We start from the raw sequence: 14448 nt of genomic DNA on the forward strand, positions 1-14448 counted from the left end.
GAACTAGTATCTTCTGAGACCAAGGTTAGGCTCTTTTCCTCCTCAGGATGGTTGCCTTGTAATTAGTAATCTTTGGGTTATTTGTAAGAGAAGACTATTCCAAGGCCAAATCCAAGCAGCCATTATGATAGAGATGCTCTGAATAATATAATTGAGATCATTTATATTCTAATACAATGTTTCTCAAACTGTAATAAACTTGTATTAGAATAATCCAAGAAGTTTGATAAAATTTTGGTGATTTCTAGAGATTTCATTTAGTAAATCTGGAGTAATTCTCTTGAATCAATGTATTAAATTCATACTCTAGATGATTCAGATAATTTTTTGGAATCCTTGATGTGACACAGTTTTCCTTGCTATTGTTCAAACCTTGCTAGATCCAATATTTGTTATCTCTTTGCTGTATAGACATTTTTCTACAATTTCATTTTATTTTCAAAGACCATACGTGACACTGTGGTAGAAGGAAAAATCCTTTTGTTAACTTCTAGAGGCACTATTCAGTTTAATAAGAAATATGTGGATGGAAAGGAAAAATGCATTTATCATAGTCCAAAATACTGCAGATTGTACTGTCAGAGGCCTCTGGGACTTGATATTATTTACTCACTTTGCTTTTAAAAGTACTGTAGGACTTACCCATATTTTTCCCATGGCTTTCTCCTTCTCTTCCAAATGTAAATATTGGAGTAGTACCATAGGTGATGATGAGACTAACAGTCCTGTGAATCAGGTGGGCTCAATTCATCCATTAGTTACCTAAGTGCTTGATGATCACCAGTCACATATTTGTATACTTTTCTTAAGAAAAAGAAGGTATAGAAATCCCATCAAAATATCTTTGTTTTTTGATGTTTTTATGACCTAGAAGATCTACATCCTGATGAGTAAGTCTAGTGGTAGTAGCAACATAAGTGAATTGAGAACTGATTAACTGAATCTTTTGGGTCCTGCAGAAGTCAGGCTTTTAAGTGTGTCCATGTTTCATGACAACTTATTTGATTTATCTGAGGGAAAATGAGAGCTGATCTCTCGTAGGAATGAGAAATGAGGAATGAAGAATGAATGTTCTAGGCAAGGCCATAGTCTCTGCTTCTGAGAAGCTGCCATGCTGGGACCAACCACCTAAAGTTGTAACTAAGTGTCTAAAGTTGTACAGCATTACAGAAAGGTTGCTTTTATTTTATTTTTGATTGATAGATAATAATTTTACACATTTAAATGTGGTGTTTTGCTGGTATATGCACACAGCGTAGAATAATCAAATATCCATTATCTCAGATATTTAACATTTCTTTGTGGTAAGAACATGTGAAATCTTCCCTTTGAGTTGTTTTGAAATATATAATACATTATTATTAGCTTTGAAAGGTCACTTTTAAAACACCAATCAGTAAATATATTCGGAAATTTGTCATGATCTTTGTGGACTCCAGTTTCCTTTTCTGTTAACTGGGATTTAGAAATGGAGATCTTTAAAGATGCCAACTAGTCTAGCATTCCAAGATGTTACAGGTTGTTTTGTTTTCACTTATTTCACAAATAATTTTTGATTACCTACTCTGAGCTAAGTACTGGGGTTATAGCTGAGAAAAAATATTATCTCTGCTCTTATGAATCTTACACAGCAGAGAGAGAACAGACACAGACATTAAAGCACTCATGGCATGAGTAATTTATTAAAATTGTGCTGTGTGCACTTTGGAAGCAGATTCCTGTGTCCTCATTCAGCAGGGGATCAAAGAATTTTTGCTGGGGATGGAGGATGCAACATTAAGACCAAGATGATTAATGGGAATCAGGCTGATGGGGAGAAGGACCAAGAGGATTTGCAGCAAAGACTATGAGGTGAGACAGAGCATGGCATAACTGAGAAGCAGAAAAATGAAAATATGTGAGGATGAAGAGCAAGGGAGGGGAGGCACAACCTGGGACAAGATAGAGAGGATGCAGTGGCCATTTTATGTAGGGTCGTGACCAATAATTTATATTTTATTCTCAGGCACTGGGAGGCCATATAGAATTTTAAGAACACCCTAGAGATGGACAGATCAATAATGATAAGCAAGTGCAGTCAAGTGCTAATGGTAGATGCTGAATTTAGTTGGTGGGTTCAGTATAACATTTCAACTCTTCGGTATGTAGGGACTTTTTTAAAAAATTAATTTTATTGGTACATTTTATTGGTACATTTTAGGTATACAATTCATTTACATTTATCATTGGGTGTTTGTACCTGTACATGATATATCTTGGTTCTTATGTTTTTCCCCATTACCTGTGCACCCTTCACCCCCTCTGCCCTTCCCTATTTACATAGATTTCATTTCCATTTGTTTTCTTTTCTCATAGTTTTTCCTTTCCCTCTTTTCCTTTCCCCTTCCCCTCCCTTCACTCCTTCATCTTTGGACCTTTTTTCCTATTTCAAATTATCAATTATTCATTTTAATCATTTTAACCCTTGTTTACACTATCAGTTTCTCACACTAGTGAAACTATTCGGTGTTTACATGTGTGTCCTATTTATTTCACTTAAGAGTATGGCCTCGATATGCATCCATTTAGCTATAAATGACTCTAGTTTTTCATTCTTTATGTTGGGACATTTTAAAGTAACTTTTGTGGCAAGTCACACTGGCTCTGGCTACAGTATGGAGAATGAATTGAGGGAGGAGTACAAGAACAGTTGCATGGATCACAGTTGGGAGACCACTGAAATAACTGCGGAAAGAGGTGATGGTGGCTTGGATGTGATGGTGCCATGGAGATGGTGAGACTTCCATAGGCTACAGAGATATTTAGAAGGTAGAATCAATATGATTCTCTGATTGATTACTCCCTCAGGGTGCCTGGTTACTGTAACTGTGTGGCTGATGGTACCAATGACTGAGACCAGATGTACTGGAGGAGGAAGACAGAGTGCAAAGGAGAGAGTGGAATGAAGAGTTCAGTTTTAAACATGTTTAAAATGTAAACTATACTGATGGGATGTCATTTAGCCAGTTGGATGTAGGTTATCAAAGTCAAATAAAAATATTAGGTGTGATCAAATATATGGTGAAGTTTAAACATATTACAGTAAAATATACATTGCCATTAATCCTTTTCAAAACACTCCCTCTCACTTTGAATACACTTATCCCATCATTCTTGGTGCTTTTTGAAGCAGTTCTGGAAGTCCTCATTTGTGAGTGTCTTTACAAGATATGATAAAAATACAATGAATGCTGCTACTGAGTGTCATCCAACAGAAAGACAGGTATGTAAAAACATTACAGTGTGTTGTCATCCACCTTTTTCACCAGATCTTGCACTGTGCCACTTGTGGCTTTTTCCCAAAGTCAAAATGACCATGAAAGGTAAATGCTTTGAATCAGCTCAAGACATCAAGGCAGCCATGACAGCACAACTAAAGATGGTCATGAAAGAGAATTTCTAGAACTGCTTCAGAAAGTGGCAAGAATGATGGAATAAATGTGTTAGAAGCAAGGGGGAGTATTTTGAAGGGAATTAGTGGTGATGTGTCTTGTACTGAAATATTTTAAAAATTTAAACATTTCAATCACACCTCATATAGAACAAATCTCTAAGCAACAGGGTTTTATTTGGGAATGAAAGGAACGATAGTATTGCAACTGGAGGACGCAGACTGGGTTGGAGAACAAATGGGAAAATGAGGGTTTCGTTGGAGAAAGAAGACATTACAAAAGTCATTTTGAAAGCATGTTTATAGGTTCTGGTAGTGTCTTTTGGAAGCTACCATGGTCTGATTATTGAACGGTGGCTGTTCCCAGGTAAATTTTATCTTATAGTCACAGCAGTCCTTCACTGGATTGGGCCTGCAAGATAGCCTCTGCAATGGCCATTTGTGTTTCTCTCAAGGTCAGCTCTGTTTAGTTGGGTGTGGTAGGAATGTCTCTGACTTGTGTAATCAGTTTTTACAAGGTCTAGGGCTGAGAGGGAGAGTTTGGATTGGAGACGTGAACTTTTAAGTTCTAAGTTTATAAAACCATGAAAGTATGGTGTATCACTGTCTAGGAGGCTGAATAAAGTGAAGAGAAAATGAAAACAGTGGCAATTTTTAACACCTATGTAGAGAATGAACAAAGCCAGAAGAAAGGGATAATAAGTTAAACAGAAAAGTCAGGAGTATGCCATATTACAGAGAGTTGTTTTGACCAGCTCTAGGTTGTTTCTTAACTCTTGCAGTAAATATCCTTATATGTTACTAAATTCTCACACATGAACCTATCTATGTAGGATAAAATACCCAGGAGTGGAACAGGTGTGTAAGATATATACCTCACTTTTGAATTTCAAAGTATTTATTTTCAAAAGAAAATATTGCTTAGAAAGTCCATGAAACATATTTAATGTGTCATTTGATATGACTGGTTAAAATATTTCCTATATTCCTATAAGTAATACCCTATAGTCATATCAAAGAATGAAACTGTAATATATTTTTATATGAAAGGGGAGGGAGAAAGACTTACTCCTTCACAAACTTGAACTATTTGAATTCTTACCATTTCCAAATATTACCTGTATTTTAAACTCTTATTTTGTACCTCTACTTAGTAAAAGAGCAACCTAAATATCAATTTGCCTTTCACTTCCAAGAACAATACCCATAGGTTTCTGATAGATTTTTGCATATCTAGGTTTTGCCTTGCAGAAATATCCTGTTAGATGTTGGATGCTATGAAACCATAATACAGAGAATTGCTCTAAATGTGGCAGAGAACTGAACATTTAAGGTTCATGATCTTCTTGAGTTCAAGTTATAAATTTTGGAGTTATTTTTCTAAATTTATTGTTAGTGAAGAAATGTACTTTGTTGTATCTACTTCAGAGATACCTTCAGACTTCACTATCACTACCCTCTCATTTCGCCAAAACATCATCAAAAACAGAATGAGTTACCTCAAATCTGGAGACAAATTATGTTTCTTGTATGGGAAGTAGTGATCATCATACACTTATTTCCTTCTTTGCATGTGTTAGTGGAGACTGAATCCAGGGGCTTCACACTCAGCTACATACCCAGCCCCTTGTATTTTTTATTTTGAGACAGGGTTTCAGTAGTTGCTGAATTGCACTGGCTGGGCTTGAATGTGGTAGTCCTCCTGCCTCACCTTCTAAGAGTGCTGGGATTACAAACACACACCACCATATTCACCAGATCATATACATTTTGCTTTGCTTTTAAGGAGGGCAAAATAAAGTACCGTACTTACTAAGCTATACCAGACTAATTTCAGTTTTCTAGAATTAGATGGCCTGTTTTTGAATAATATTGAAATAGATTGCTTATTCCTTTACTAAGAATAATACTAAATATATTATCAAATCTGTTTCCAAAATTAAAAAATATATATATGTATTTATATATATTATATATGCCACAGAACATACCTTGGGCATGTATATTCATGCTCAAATAATCAGACTCTGATCTACCTTCCTTGACACATGCCTTTTTGTCCACCTTGATAAACACAGGATTATGTCAAGAACTGCAGGGAAAGAACAACGGCCTATGATTTAAGTCTGAATTCTGTCATATCCTGCACAACTTGGGTAAGTTATCTCAATTCTCTGGGCTTCAGGTTTGGGACCAGAAAAAAAAAGGGACCAGGCCTGAGGTTCCTTCTAGCTTTGACTACATTTGCATCTAAGATTATTGGTTTAAGCATCTAGAATTTCAAGTGACAGAAGGTAAAGTAGATTGAACTACTGGCCCCAATTCTTTTAAATTTAAATTTTTTTACATTTTAATGTGAGTATTTATTTTCTTCTCTTGGAATCTAATCATAGTGACTGTTTGGATTACCTTTATTCCTAGTAAATACTTTCATTTTTTTTTTTGTCTCTACACAGAGAGGCCGAGAGGCAAGGGTAATGGGTCCTGCGTTAGTATTAATTGATTAATTAATAATTATTAAAATCTTTGCATATCTAACATGTTTTTATTAGTATGTGTTTTCAGTACATGCAGTTTACTTATATATTATATATATGTGTATTATATAATACAGCTTGGTTTTTTTCTTTTTTAATCACCTTCTCCTTCTACTTCCCTCCCTCCTCTTCTAAATCCCTTTCTCCATTTTTGTTCTTGTATTATTATTATCTCATGTTTATAACATATAATGCTTATATTCATTGAGGTTATTAGGTTCTCATACATGACATATCCTTATTCCACTTATTTTCCTGTCCCCTCCCCCTCTCCTCTCATCCATGTTCTCTTGGACTCCTTCCCATTTGCAAGAGATCTTGTCTCTTTCTATTTATCTTTTATTTTGCTCTGCTCTTTGTACTTTGCCTTACTCAAATGAGATACCATATGGTATTTAAGCTTGTGCATCTGACTTATTTCACTCAACATTATACTTTCCAGGTGCATCCATTTTCCTACAGATGTCTCAAATTTGTCCTTCTTTATAGCTCAGTAGTATTCTATTATGTATAGGTACCACATTTTCTTTATCTAGTCATCTGTTGACGGGTATACAGGCTGCTTCCAGGATTTAGCTATTATGATTTGTGCTGCTGTAATTATTGGTATGTATGTATCACTATAGTATGAAATCTTTAGCTTTTGGGAAAGATACCTAGCAGAGGGATAGCTGGGTCTTATGGAATTTCTGATTTTTGTTCTTTGAGGAATCTCTATATTGATTTCCATAATGGTGGTACTAGTTTACATTCTCACCAACAATGTAGGAGGGTTCCTTTTTCACCACAGCCACACAACTAGCATTTGTTATTTTTTGATTTCTTGATGATTGCCATGCTTTCTAGTTTAAAATGGAATCTTAGCATTGTTTTAATTTGCATTTCTTTAATGGCCAGAGATGTTGAACATTTTTTATATATTTGTTAGCCATTTGCATTTCTTCCTCTGAGAAGTGTCTGTTCATTTCACTTGCCAATTTCTTGATGGGGTCTTTCATTTTAGGTGCTTCCCTTTTTTTTTTTGAGTTCTTTGTATATTCTAGATACAAGTCCTCTTTCTGAGGAATAGCTGGAAAAAATTTTTTTCCCATTCTGTCAGTCATCACTTCACTCTACTCATTGATTCCTTTGCTGTGCAGAAAGAAGCGTTTTAATTTGATGTAATCCCATTTGTTGGTTCTTGCTGATGTTTCTTGCACAATTGTAGTTCTGTTTAGGAAAACCTGCCAAGGATTTAGCTCAGTGGCACTGCACCTGCCTTGCAAGCACAAGGTCCTGAGTTTGATCCCTGGTACTGAAAAAAAAAAAAGAAAAAGAAAAGAAAAAGAATTTGTTGAGCTTTTTAGGAAAACATTTCCTACACCTATGGTTTCAAGTGTTGTACTTATTTTATCTTCCAGTAGGTTCAGTGTTTCTGTTTTAATGTTTAGATTTTTATCCATTTTGATTTGAGTTTGGTACATGGTGAGAGATTTGGGTCTAGTTTCAAACTTTTGCAAACAAGATGTCCAGTTTTCCTTGTACTATTTGTTGAGTAGGCTATCTTTTCTCCAATGTATGCCTTTGACCCCCTTGTCAAAGATCAAATAGCTAAAGGTGTCTGGAGATGTTTCTCTATCCTCTATTCTGTTCCATTAATACACGTCAGTTTTTATTCCAGTACCATGCTGTTTTTATTACTGTTACTTTGTAGTGTACTCTGAGGTCAAGTAATGTGATGCTGCCTGCTTTTCTCTTATTGCCCAACATTGCTTATTCTATTCTGGATCTCTTCTTGGTTTCATATGAAACTTAGGGTTGTCTTCTCTAGTTCTGTGATGAATACTGTTGGTGTTTTCATTGGGACTACATTGAATCTGTATAACAGTTTTGAGAATATGGCCATTTTTACTATATTGATTTTGTCTGTCCAGGAGTGAGGGAAATCTATCCATTTTCTGATGTTCTCTTCAATCTCCTTTTACAGGTTACTGTACTTTTCTTTGTAGAGGTCTTTTGCTTCCTCGGTTAGGTTAATACCAGGTATTTCATTTTTCTTGACACAACCATGAATTGCATTGTTTATATAATTTCCTTGTCATTGAGTTCATTGGTGTACATAAATTCTGTTGATTTTTGTATGCCGACTTTGTATCCTGCTACACTGCTGAAGTTGGTTATTAATTCTAAGAGTTTTTGGGTGGATCTCTTTGAGTCTTCTATGTATCATGTCATTTGCAATTAATTATAATTTGATTTCTCCTTTCCTGTATGTATCCTTATTCTTTTTCTTGTGTGACTGATCTGGCTAATATCCTGAGTACTGTGTGGATAAAAATGGTGATAGTAGGCCCCACTTCCTTATTCTCATTCTTGTTGTGGCTTCTGATATCCTGACTCTTGTCATGGCTTTGATTTTTTTGCTTCTTGATTTTAGGCCTGGCCCTACGGATTTCCTTTGACTAATGGGATACAACACAAATAGGGACTCTAACTACACTTGAGCAATGGGGCTCAATCTGTTGTGCCTCTGCTATCACCATGCTCTGGCTCCCTTTGGTTCAAAGAGGATGAGACATGAGCAGGTGATCTAGACCTTTGAGCCTGTAACTGGAAGCAGAGCTGCCCTAGGCAACTTTCATAACCACAAGAAAAATGATTGTCATTTTAAGTCACAACATTTGGAGTGGTTTATTATTCAGCATTATTATGGCAACAGCTAACCATTACAAAAGGAGGCAACAAGAACTCTGGGAAAGAGAAAATGAAAGAGTGAGAGCAAATAAAGAAAAGTAAGATAGTAGGTAGAGCATCTCCTTTTAAATTCCACTTTTCTCATCAATGAATAGTATGTTGACCATTATTTTTTATTTTTTTGTAGTTAATGGCTTAGAATATTTCATAAAATAAATGTTTACAGCAGAGTTCTCTCAGTAGGATGACCCTACATCCCAATATTCCCAGATCATTGCTAGTTTACATCATTGTTCAGATGTAATTATTTAGCTTCATTCACTCTCAAAAGTAGGCTGATTTAGATAATAAATTATATAGCACTAATAAGAAGCCCTGTCAATCTATCTCAGATCTGGTCAGTGCCCAAGTTTGCTACCATAACAGGACCAGCCTGTCACCCCAGCAGCCATCCTTATCATGCCTTCTTTGGACCACAGGGATTTCTACTTTCTTGGTGGTCTCCTTTTTCCTCACACTGAAGAAATATAAAGACACTCATAATTACAAAAAAGGTTGGGCACTCCTCGATCTCAACCATAGTTTCAAATAAGCTTGAGCTATTTCTGTGATGATATAAACCCTATGAATTACTGCACAATTTTGTTGACAGGACAGTGTGAGCCACTTTCTATTGTCTAGTCAGGGAGGCCCTAGTCCACTTATTATTATTATTATTATTTTGCTTAAATTCTTTCATTGGTACATTTTAGGTATACAAAGAAAAGGTCCAAAGGGGTAGGGGAAGTGGGAGGGGAAGGGGAAAGGAAAGAAGGGAAAGGAAAAATTATGAGAAAAGAAAAAAATGGAAACAAAGTCTAGGGAGGCCCTAGTCCATACACATAGAGAGATACTTTTTTTGTTTGGTTGGAGGGTACAGGAGACTGAACTCAGGGCCTATGTACAGAGCTACATATCCAGTCCTTTTTATCTTTTTATTTTGAGACAGGGCCTTGCTAAGTCACTAAATTACTCAGGCTGGACTCAAACTTGCAGTCTTCTTGCCTCAGCCTTCTAGGGTCCTGGCGTCATAGCTGTGTACCATCACACTCAAAAAGTAAAAGTACTTGGGTGTTTTTAGGAACCCAGCAAGATGACCCTAAATGTTCATACCACTATCATCTCTCTTGCCCCTGATGTCCCCATATCCTCAGGTGAAAAATGGCAGGGAAGCAGAATCCAAAGTTCCAGCCTGCTATTTGTTAGAAATGGCAGCCAGACAGTTCCTAGAGGTCTCGTTCTTGAAGAACTTGTCTCTTCAGAGCCTACATTTCCCCATGCTGGAACGGAGCATAAGTACTCCCTCTACGGGCATTCCAGGGTTTTCAGCCATCCTCTGCCAAAGGCTCTGCTCTTCCCCCCGAGAGTCCATCCAATCCACGTTTTTCCCGTGACTCACACCTGAAGAAGGGAAAGAGGAGAGGTACATTTCACAAATGAGATGTTTTGACTTTTTGGAAGGCATTTATCAATTTTTGAGGGAGCCTGTTAACCAAAGTTCTCTTCACTGGCTTGTTCTCACTTCCCATATCTACTATTAGACTGGAATCAATCCTTTGCCACCCGTACTACTTTCTTCTGCCTAGAAAATGTGAGACAAATTGGTAGCTAATTCCTCCCCACTTTGGCAGTACAACAGAAAGCTAGATCATCTGGACCAAGATAATATGACAGAAAAACAAGATGACATTGGATCTGAGGATCTCTAACATGGCCACTTTTCTGACCTGGGAAATTTCAGTTTTAGTGGCATAAATATTCTTAGCTTTCCTTAGTCTATAATAGATAAAGGATCACAGTAGTATGTCCTTCTCAACACAAATGCTGACCATGGTACATACAGACCATCTAAGTCTGGTCTAAGCAATGAGAAGACAAAGAGTGTTTAGGGGACTGCAAGTGCCTCTACTAGTTCTCATGTGCTCAAATATTCCACCTCACGTTTACCCTGTTATAGCTGTGACTTTTATTACCAATGGTGTGTTTCCATGACTTTTGTGAAAAACATGAGGTGCTGTTTTTTTTAAAGAAAAATTGATTCCCTTTCAATTCAACCAGTGTGAATAATGGCTGTAAAGTGCTGAGCAGAACTGAGAAAAGAATTAGGTAAAGTTGACCTTGGAAAGCCCTCTCTCCCCTGTCAGAAGGCTGTGCTGTCTTGGTGATCCTTTTCTGACCAAAACCTGAAGGCCCAAGAAAGTACTTGAAATTCACTTAGATTAAAGTGTAATTTTGGGAGGTGAAAGGACTGAATAGAAACTACACTTCTCAAGCTTCTAGTGTAAAGATACAAAGTGACAGTAGTAATATTTATATTTTAACAATGAACAGATTTTAGGGTAAGGGAATGGAGTAACTGTGATAATTTCAAGAATTAGTTACAGCAGAAATCACATAGACATTTACTACACCTGACATCTGAAGGAATCATGCCCTTGCCCCATGCCCAGTCACAGACCATCTCAGGATCTCCAAATTTCTCACCACTTCCACAATTCAAACGAACTCCTCCGAGAAAGATGTTGCTGGAAAAGGCCTCCTTGTCCCAGATGGTAAGCTCTAGACAAACACTGTTTATATCTTGGGGATACAGGCCACTGAACATGAAAGTATGATTCCACTGAGGGTTCACACTCTTTTTTATGACCACAGTTTTGTGCTTGGTGGCTTTGCTATCATCGGGGAGCAGGTAGCTGCAGGAGAAAACACAGTCAAACCATCAGTGAGACAGTAGGCAGAAAATGCCGTTATTCAGAAATCATTTGAATTTCTCATAATTCCTGGTATGTGTGTGCATGTGTGGATGCCTGTGTATATGTGTGTGTGAGTATGAAATGTCTATCTGATTTTCTTTCCCAGGTTCTTGTATGTTTAAATAAGGATTTACTTTGTAGAATGGCTTACTGTTTCTTTTAAGTGGGATAATAGTAAACTGTCCTCTCTCTCCTTTCTAATTCTAGTTTGGTCCTTCTCCCATATTGAAAAGAAAATACCTTCTGTGGTAGATACTGTAGAATTCTCTGCTATATATCTTCTTAGGCCATTTCTGAGCTGACCTGCAGCCAGTATGGACAGTTCTGGCAAACTTTCATCTTTCCACCTCAAGCACCCATGCATCTCAACTTCTCCAGTTAAAGACTTTCTCTCGTCCTGTGTGAGCTGGCTCAGCTTTTGTGAAGAGCATCTTTGAATAACTGAAGATTTAATGGTAACCCTCAATCATGAGTTTTGGAAATTGGTGGATGAATCCCCCAGCTTCTCTTCCTAAGGAATATTCCACAGAGTTCTTCATGGCCTCTCCAGTGGGATTGATACCTAGCTATCCACATTGGCAATTTGTCCATTAACATATATTTTTATCATCTTCTCTCCCTCTCCTGTCTTTTTTCCACTCTCTCACTGGTGCTTCCTGATCCACTTTCAAATAAAATATCTGTACCCCAGGCCTTCTCTACTATGGCCAAAACACTGTACTAGGTTGTTAGGTACATGATGAATACTACCTTTTTCCCCCTCAAGGAGCAAGCTTTAGAGAAGGAGACAGATGTGTGTTTAAAATCAGAACATCAGATAATAGTGAAAAATACTGCAAGCAAGTGACTTTACAATGAAGAAGACACATTAGGCTCCATGAGATTGCATGTCATCCACCATGCACAAATGCTCATAATCTCCCAATATCTATTTCCACTTATTTCTCTCATTGCAAAATCCCTATTTTTAAAATTTGGGGACAAGGCTGCTCAGAATAAAGACTACCTTACCCTAGCCTTCTTTACAACTAGTTGTAGTCAATGGAATAGAAGTAGTTCTGCATAAAATTTACACAAAAGTAGCCTACCAGCTGGAATTTGGGTGGGATAGCTGAAATCTGAGCAGCTATCCTGGCCCATGAGGTAGATACCATAATGAGATAGAGAAATCCTTTGTTTCTGGTAATCGTGATGCTTCCATACCTTCCTTGCTTGTGTTACCTTAAATCTTTGTTTATATGTAAGAAGTAGAAAAAAGATGGGAGGCTAAAGAAGGAGGATCACAAGTTAAAGTGTAGCTTGAGCAAGTAAGTGACTTATCAAGACCCTGTCTCAAAATAAAAAATAAAAAAGAGTTGGAGATGTAGCACAATGTGAAAGCCCTGGGTTCAACCCTGAGTACAACAATAAAAGGTTTAGTCTTTTGAAGCCACTGTTATTTTAGCTTATAGACAGGGGTAATGTAATTAGGTAGCTATATAATTATGTATTTTGTATTTATTTTTTTTGGTACCAGGGATTGAACTCAGGTCCTTGCGCTTGCACAGCAGGTGGCGAAACCTCTGAGCTAAATCCCCCTCTACCTGTATTTTGTGTATTTTATATTAAACTTTACATATAGGTCTATTGTTGCTTTCTCATTCTCTTTAAAATAAAATCTCAGATTCTTTAAAGTCAGCTGAGTATTTAAGTGTAACTAAGGAGAGAGTTTTTGGAAAGTTAGGCTTTCTTTTTTTTTACTAGGACAAAGATACTGTCCTTTATTATTTGTGCTTCACAAATTCTCAGTAAGACAAAGAGAAAACTGTTTCAGAAAATACTGTCACCCCTGTAAGGCCACAGTGAGGCCACAGGCCAGAAGCCATCCTCTTATCTACGTGATAGTGAGTAGCAGAGGCCTGAAGTGGAAGTCAGGGCTGTTGAGGGACAAAGCAATAACAAGGTCCAAAGAAAGCATTTCTTCTCTTCTAAAATCTATTGCAAGAAGAAAATGAAGACTAGATGGACCAGAATTTAAGGGCACACATTTACCAATGGGGATGCCCTAGACATTTGCTTTTCTCAATTGGGCTTACCAAAGTTAAAGCCTCTGAGAGAGAGTAAAGGCATAGCTTGTTTTCTTGTAAGAAAAGTACACTTTTCTAAGAAGGCTTGAGGAAAAGAAATAACTGTCAATGTAAGGAGGAGATTAGAGTGTGTCAGGCTGGCTGGGAAAGTGAATGTGACCTTTCAATTGCAAAGTTCCAGGACACATGCACAGAACAGTTCTCAAAGCCCTGCACATGCACTTCTTTTGAGAATTTGAGCAGTTTTGAATAGGAAGGCCTAGACCTGACATCAGCCTGAGGCGTGAAAGATACTACAAGATAATCTCCATTGAGCTCAACTACTGTATTCTTTCATAGTAGCACATTCTCATTCTGTAGAGTGTATCGTTTTTCTTACTTTCACTTGGCCCAAACTTACTCTGCAGAGCATGCTTCTTTTCCTACTTTTAATAAGTGTAAAACCTCGCTACCTTTTGTGCTTGTTGTGACCAATTCTTTGCTCAGAGTAGAGAGAATCTACCTCCAGAAGCAGACTCCAGCACCCCAAAACTCAGTAGTAAATTGACTCCAAAAATTCACTTCCTGGCCTGGCATCATGGGAACTTGCTTTACCTTATGTGCCGAATGATGTGCTGTGAGCTCCAGTATTGTGCCTTATTTAGTTTGAAAAGTGCAGCCCCTGGTGCTTGGTATGTGTGCACTTGTCTGTTTGTTTGAATGAATGAAAAATATCCATCCATTCCTAGTTTCTCTAATCCCAGGAAAAAAAAATCTCCAATAGTCAGAAATCAAGAGGGATTTGGTTTTGAAGTTGTCTAAAATGAGCATGATTATTCATTTAAAGGGCCGTGGTCTCTCAAGAAGATGCTTGTGCTTCCACAAAGTGGGAACAAATGCTCAGCAGGGAGTCCTGGAGCCTCCCCAGAGCATTCTCTAGTGAATATCTCCAAGATAAGTGTTCTGATTTC

The 14448-nt window shown here is 37.3% G+C and overlaps 1 protein-coding gene across 7 annotated transcripts in view; it reads right to left on the reverse strand.

Annotated features, from left to right (window-relative positions):
* Nucleotides 1–6765: 6765 nt before the first annotated feature.
* Sytl5 (synaptotagmin like 5) overlaps nucleotides 6766–14448 on the reverse strand; it is a 258603-nt gene continuing 250920 nt past the window's right edge. For 3 of the 7 annotated variants that reach the window (XM_004850031.3, XM_021262576.2, XM_021262577.2), the window contains 2 exons: nucleotides 11164–11372; nucleotides 8562–10080 (listed from right to left, as the gene is read on the reverse strand). In XM_004850031.3, coding sequence (XP_004850088.1) covers nucleotides 9938–10080; nucleotides 11164–11372 — 352 coding nt within the window. In that variant the 3' untranslated portion in view covers nucleotides 8562–9937. Of the gene's footprint in view, nucleotides 10081–11163; nucleotides 11373–14448 lie in introns of all 7 variants that reach the window. The other 4 variants (XM_087189869.1, XM_087189866.1, XM_087189868.1 and 1 more) reach the window with 4 other exon arrangements.

Source organism: Heterocephalus glaber, unplaced genomic scaffold, assembly GCF_053883595.1.
Source record: "Heterocephalus glaber isolate CG9 unplaced genomic scaffold, H.glaber_assembly_v1.0 deba00001547, whole genome shotgun sequence".
Taxonomy (NCBI): Eukaryota; Metazoa; Chordata; class Mammalia; order Rodentia; family Bathyergidae; genus Heterocephalus; species Heterocephalus glaber.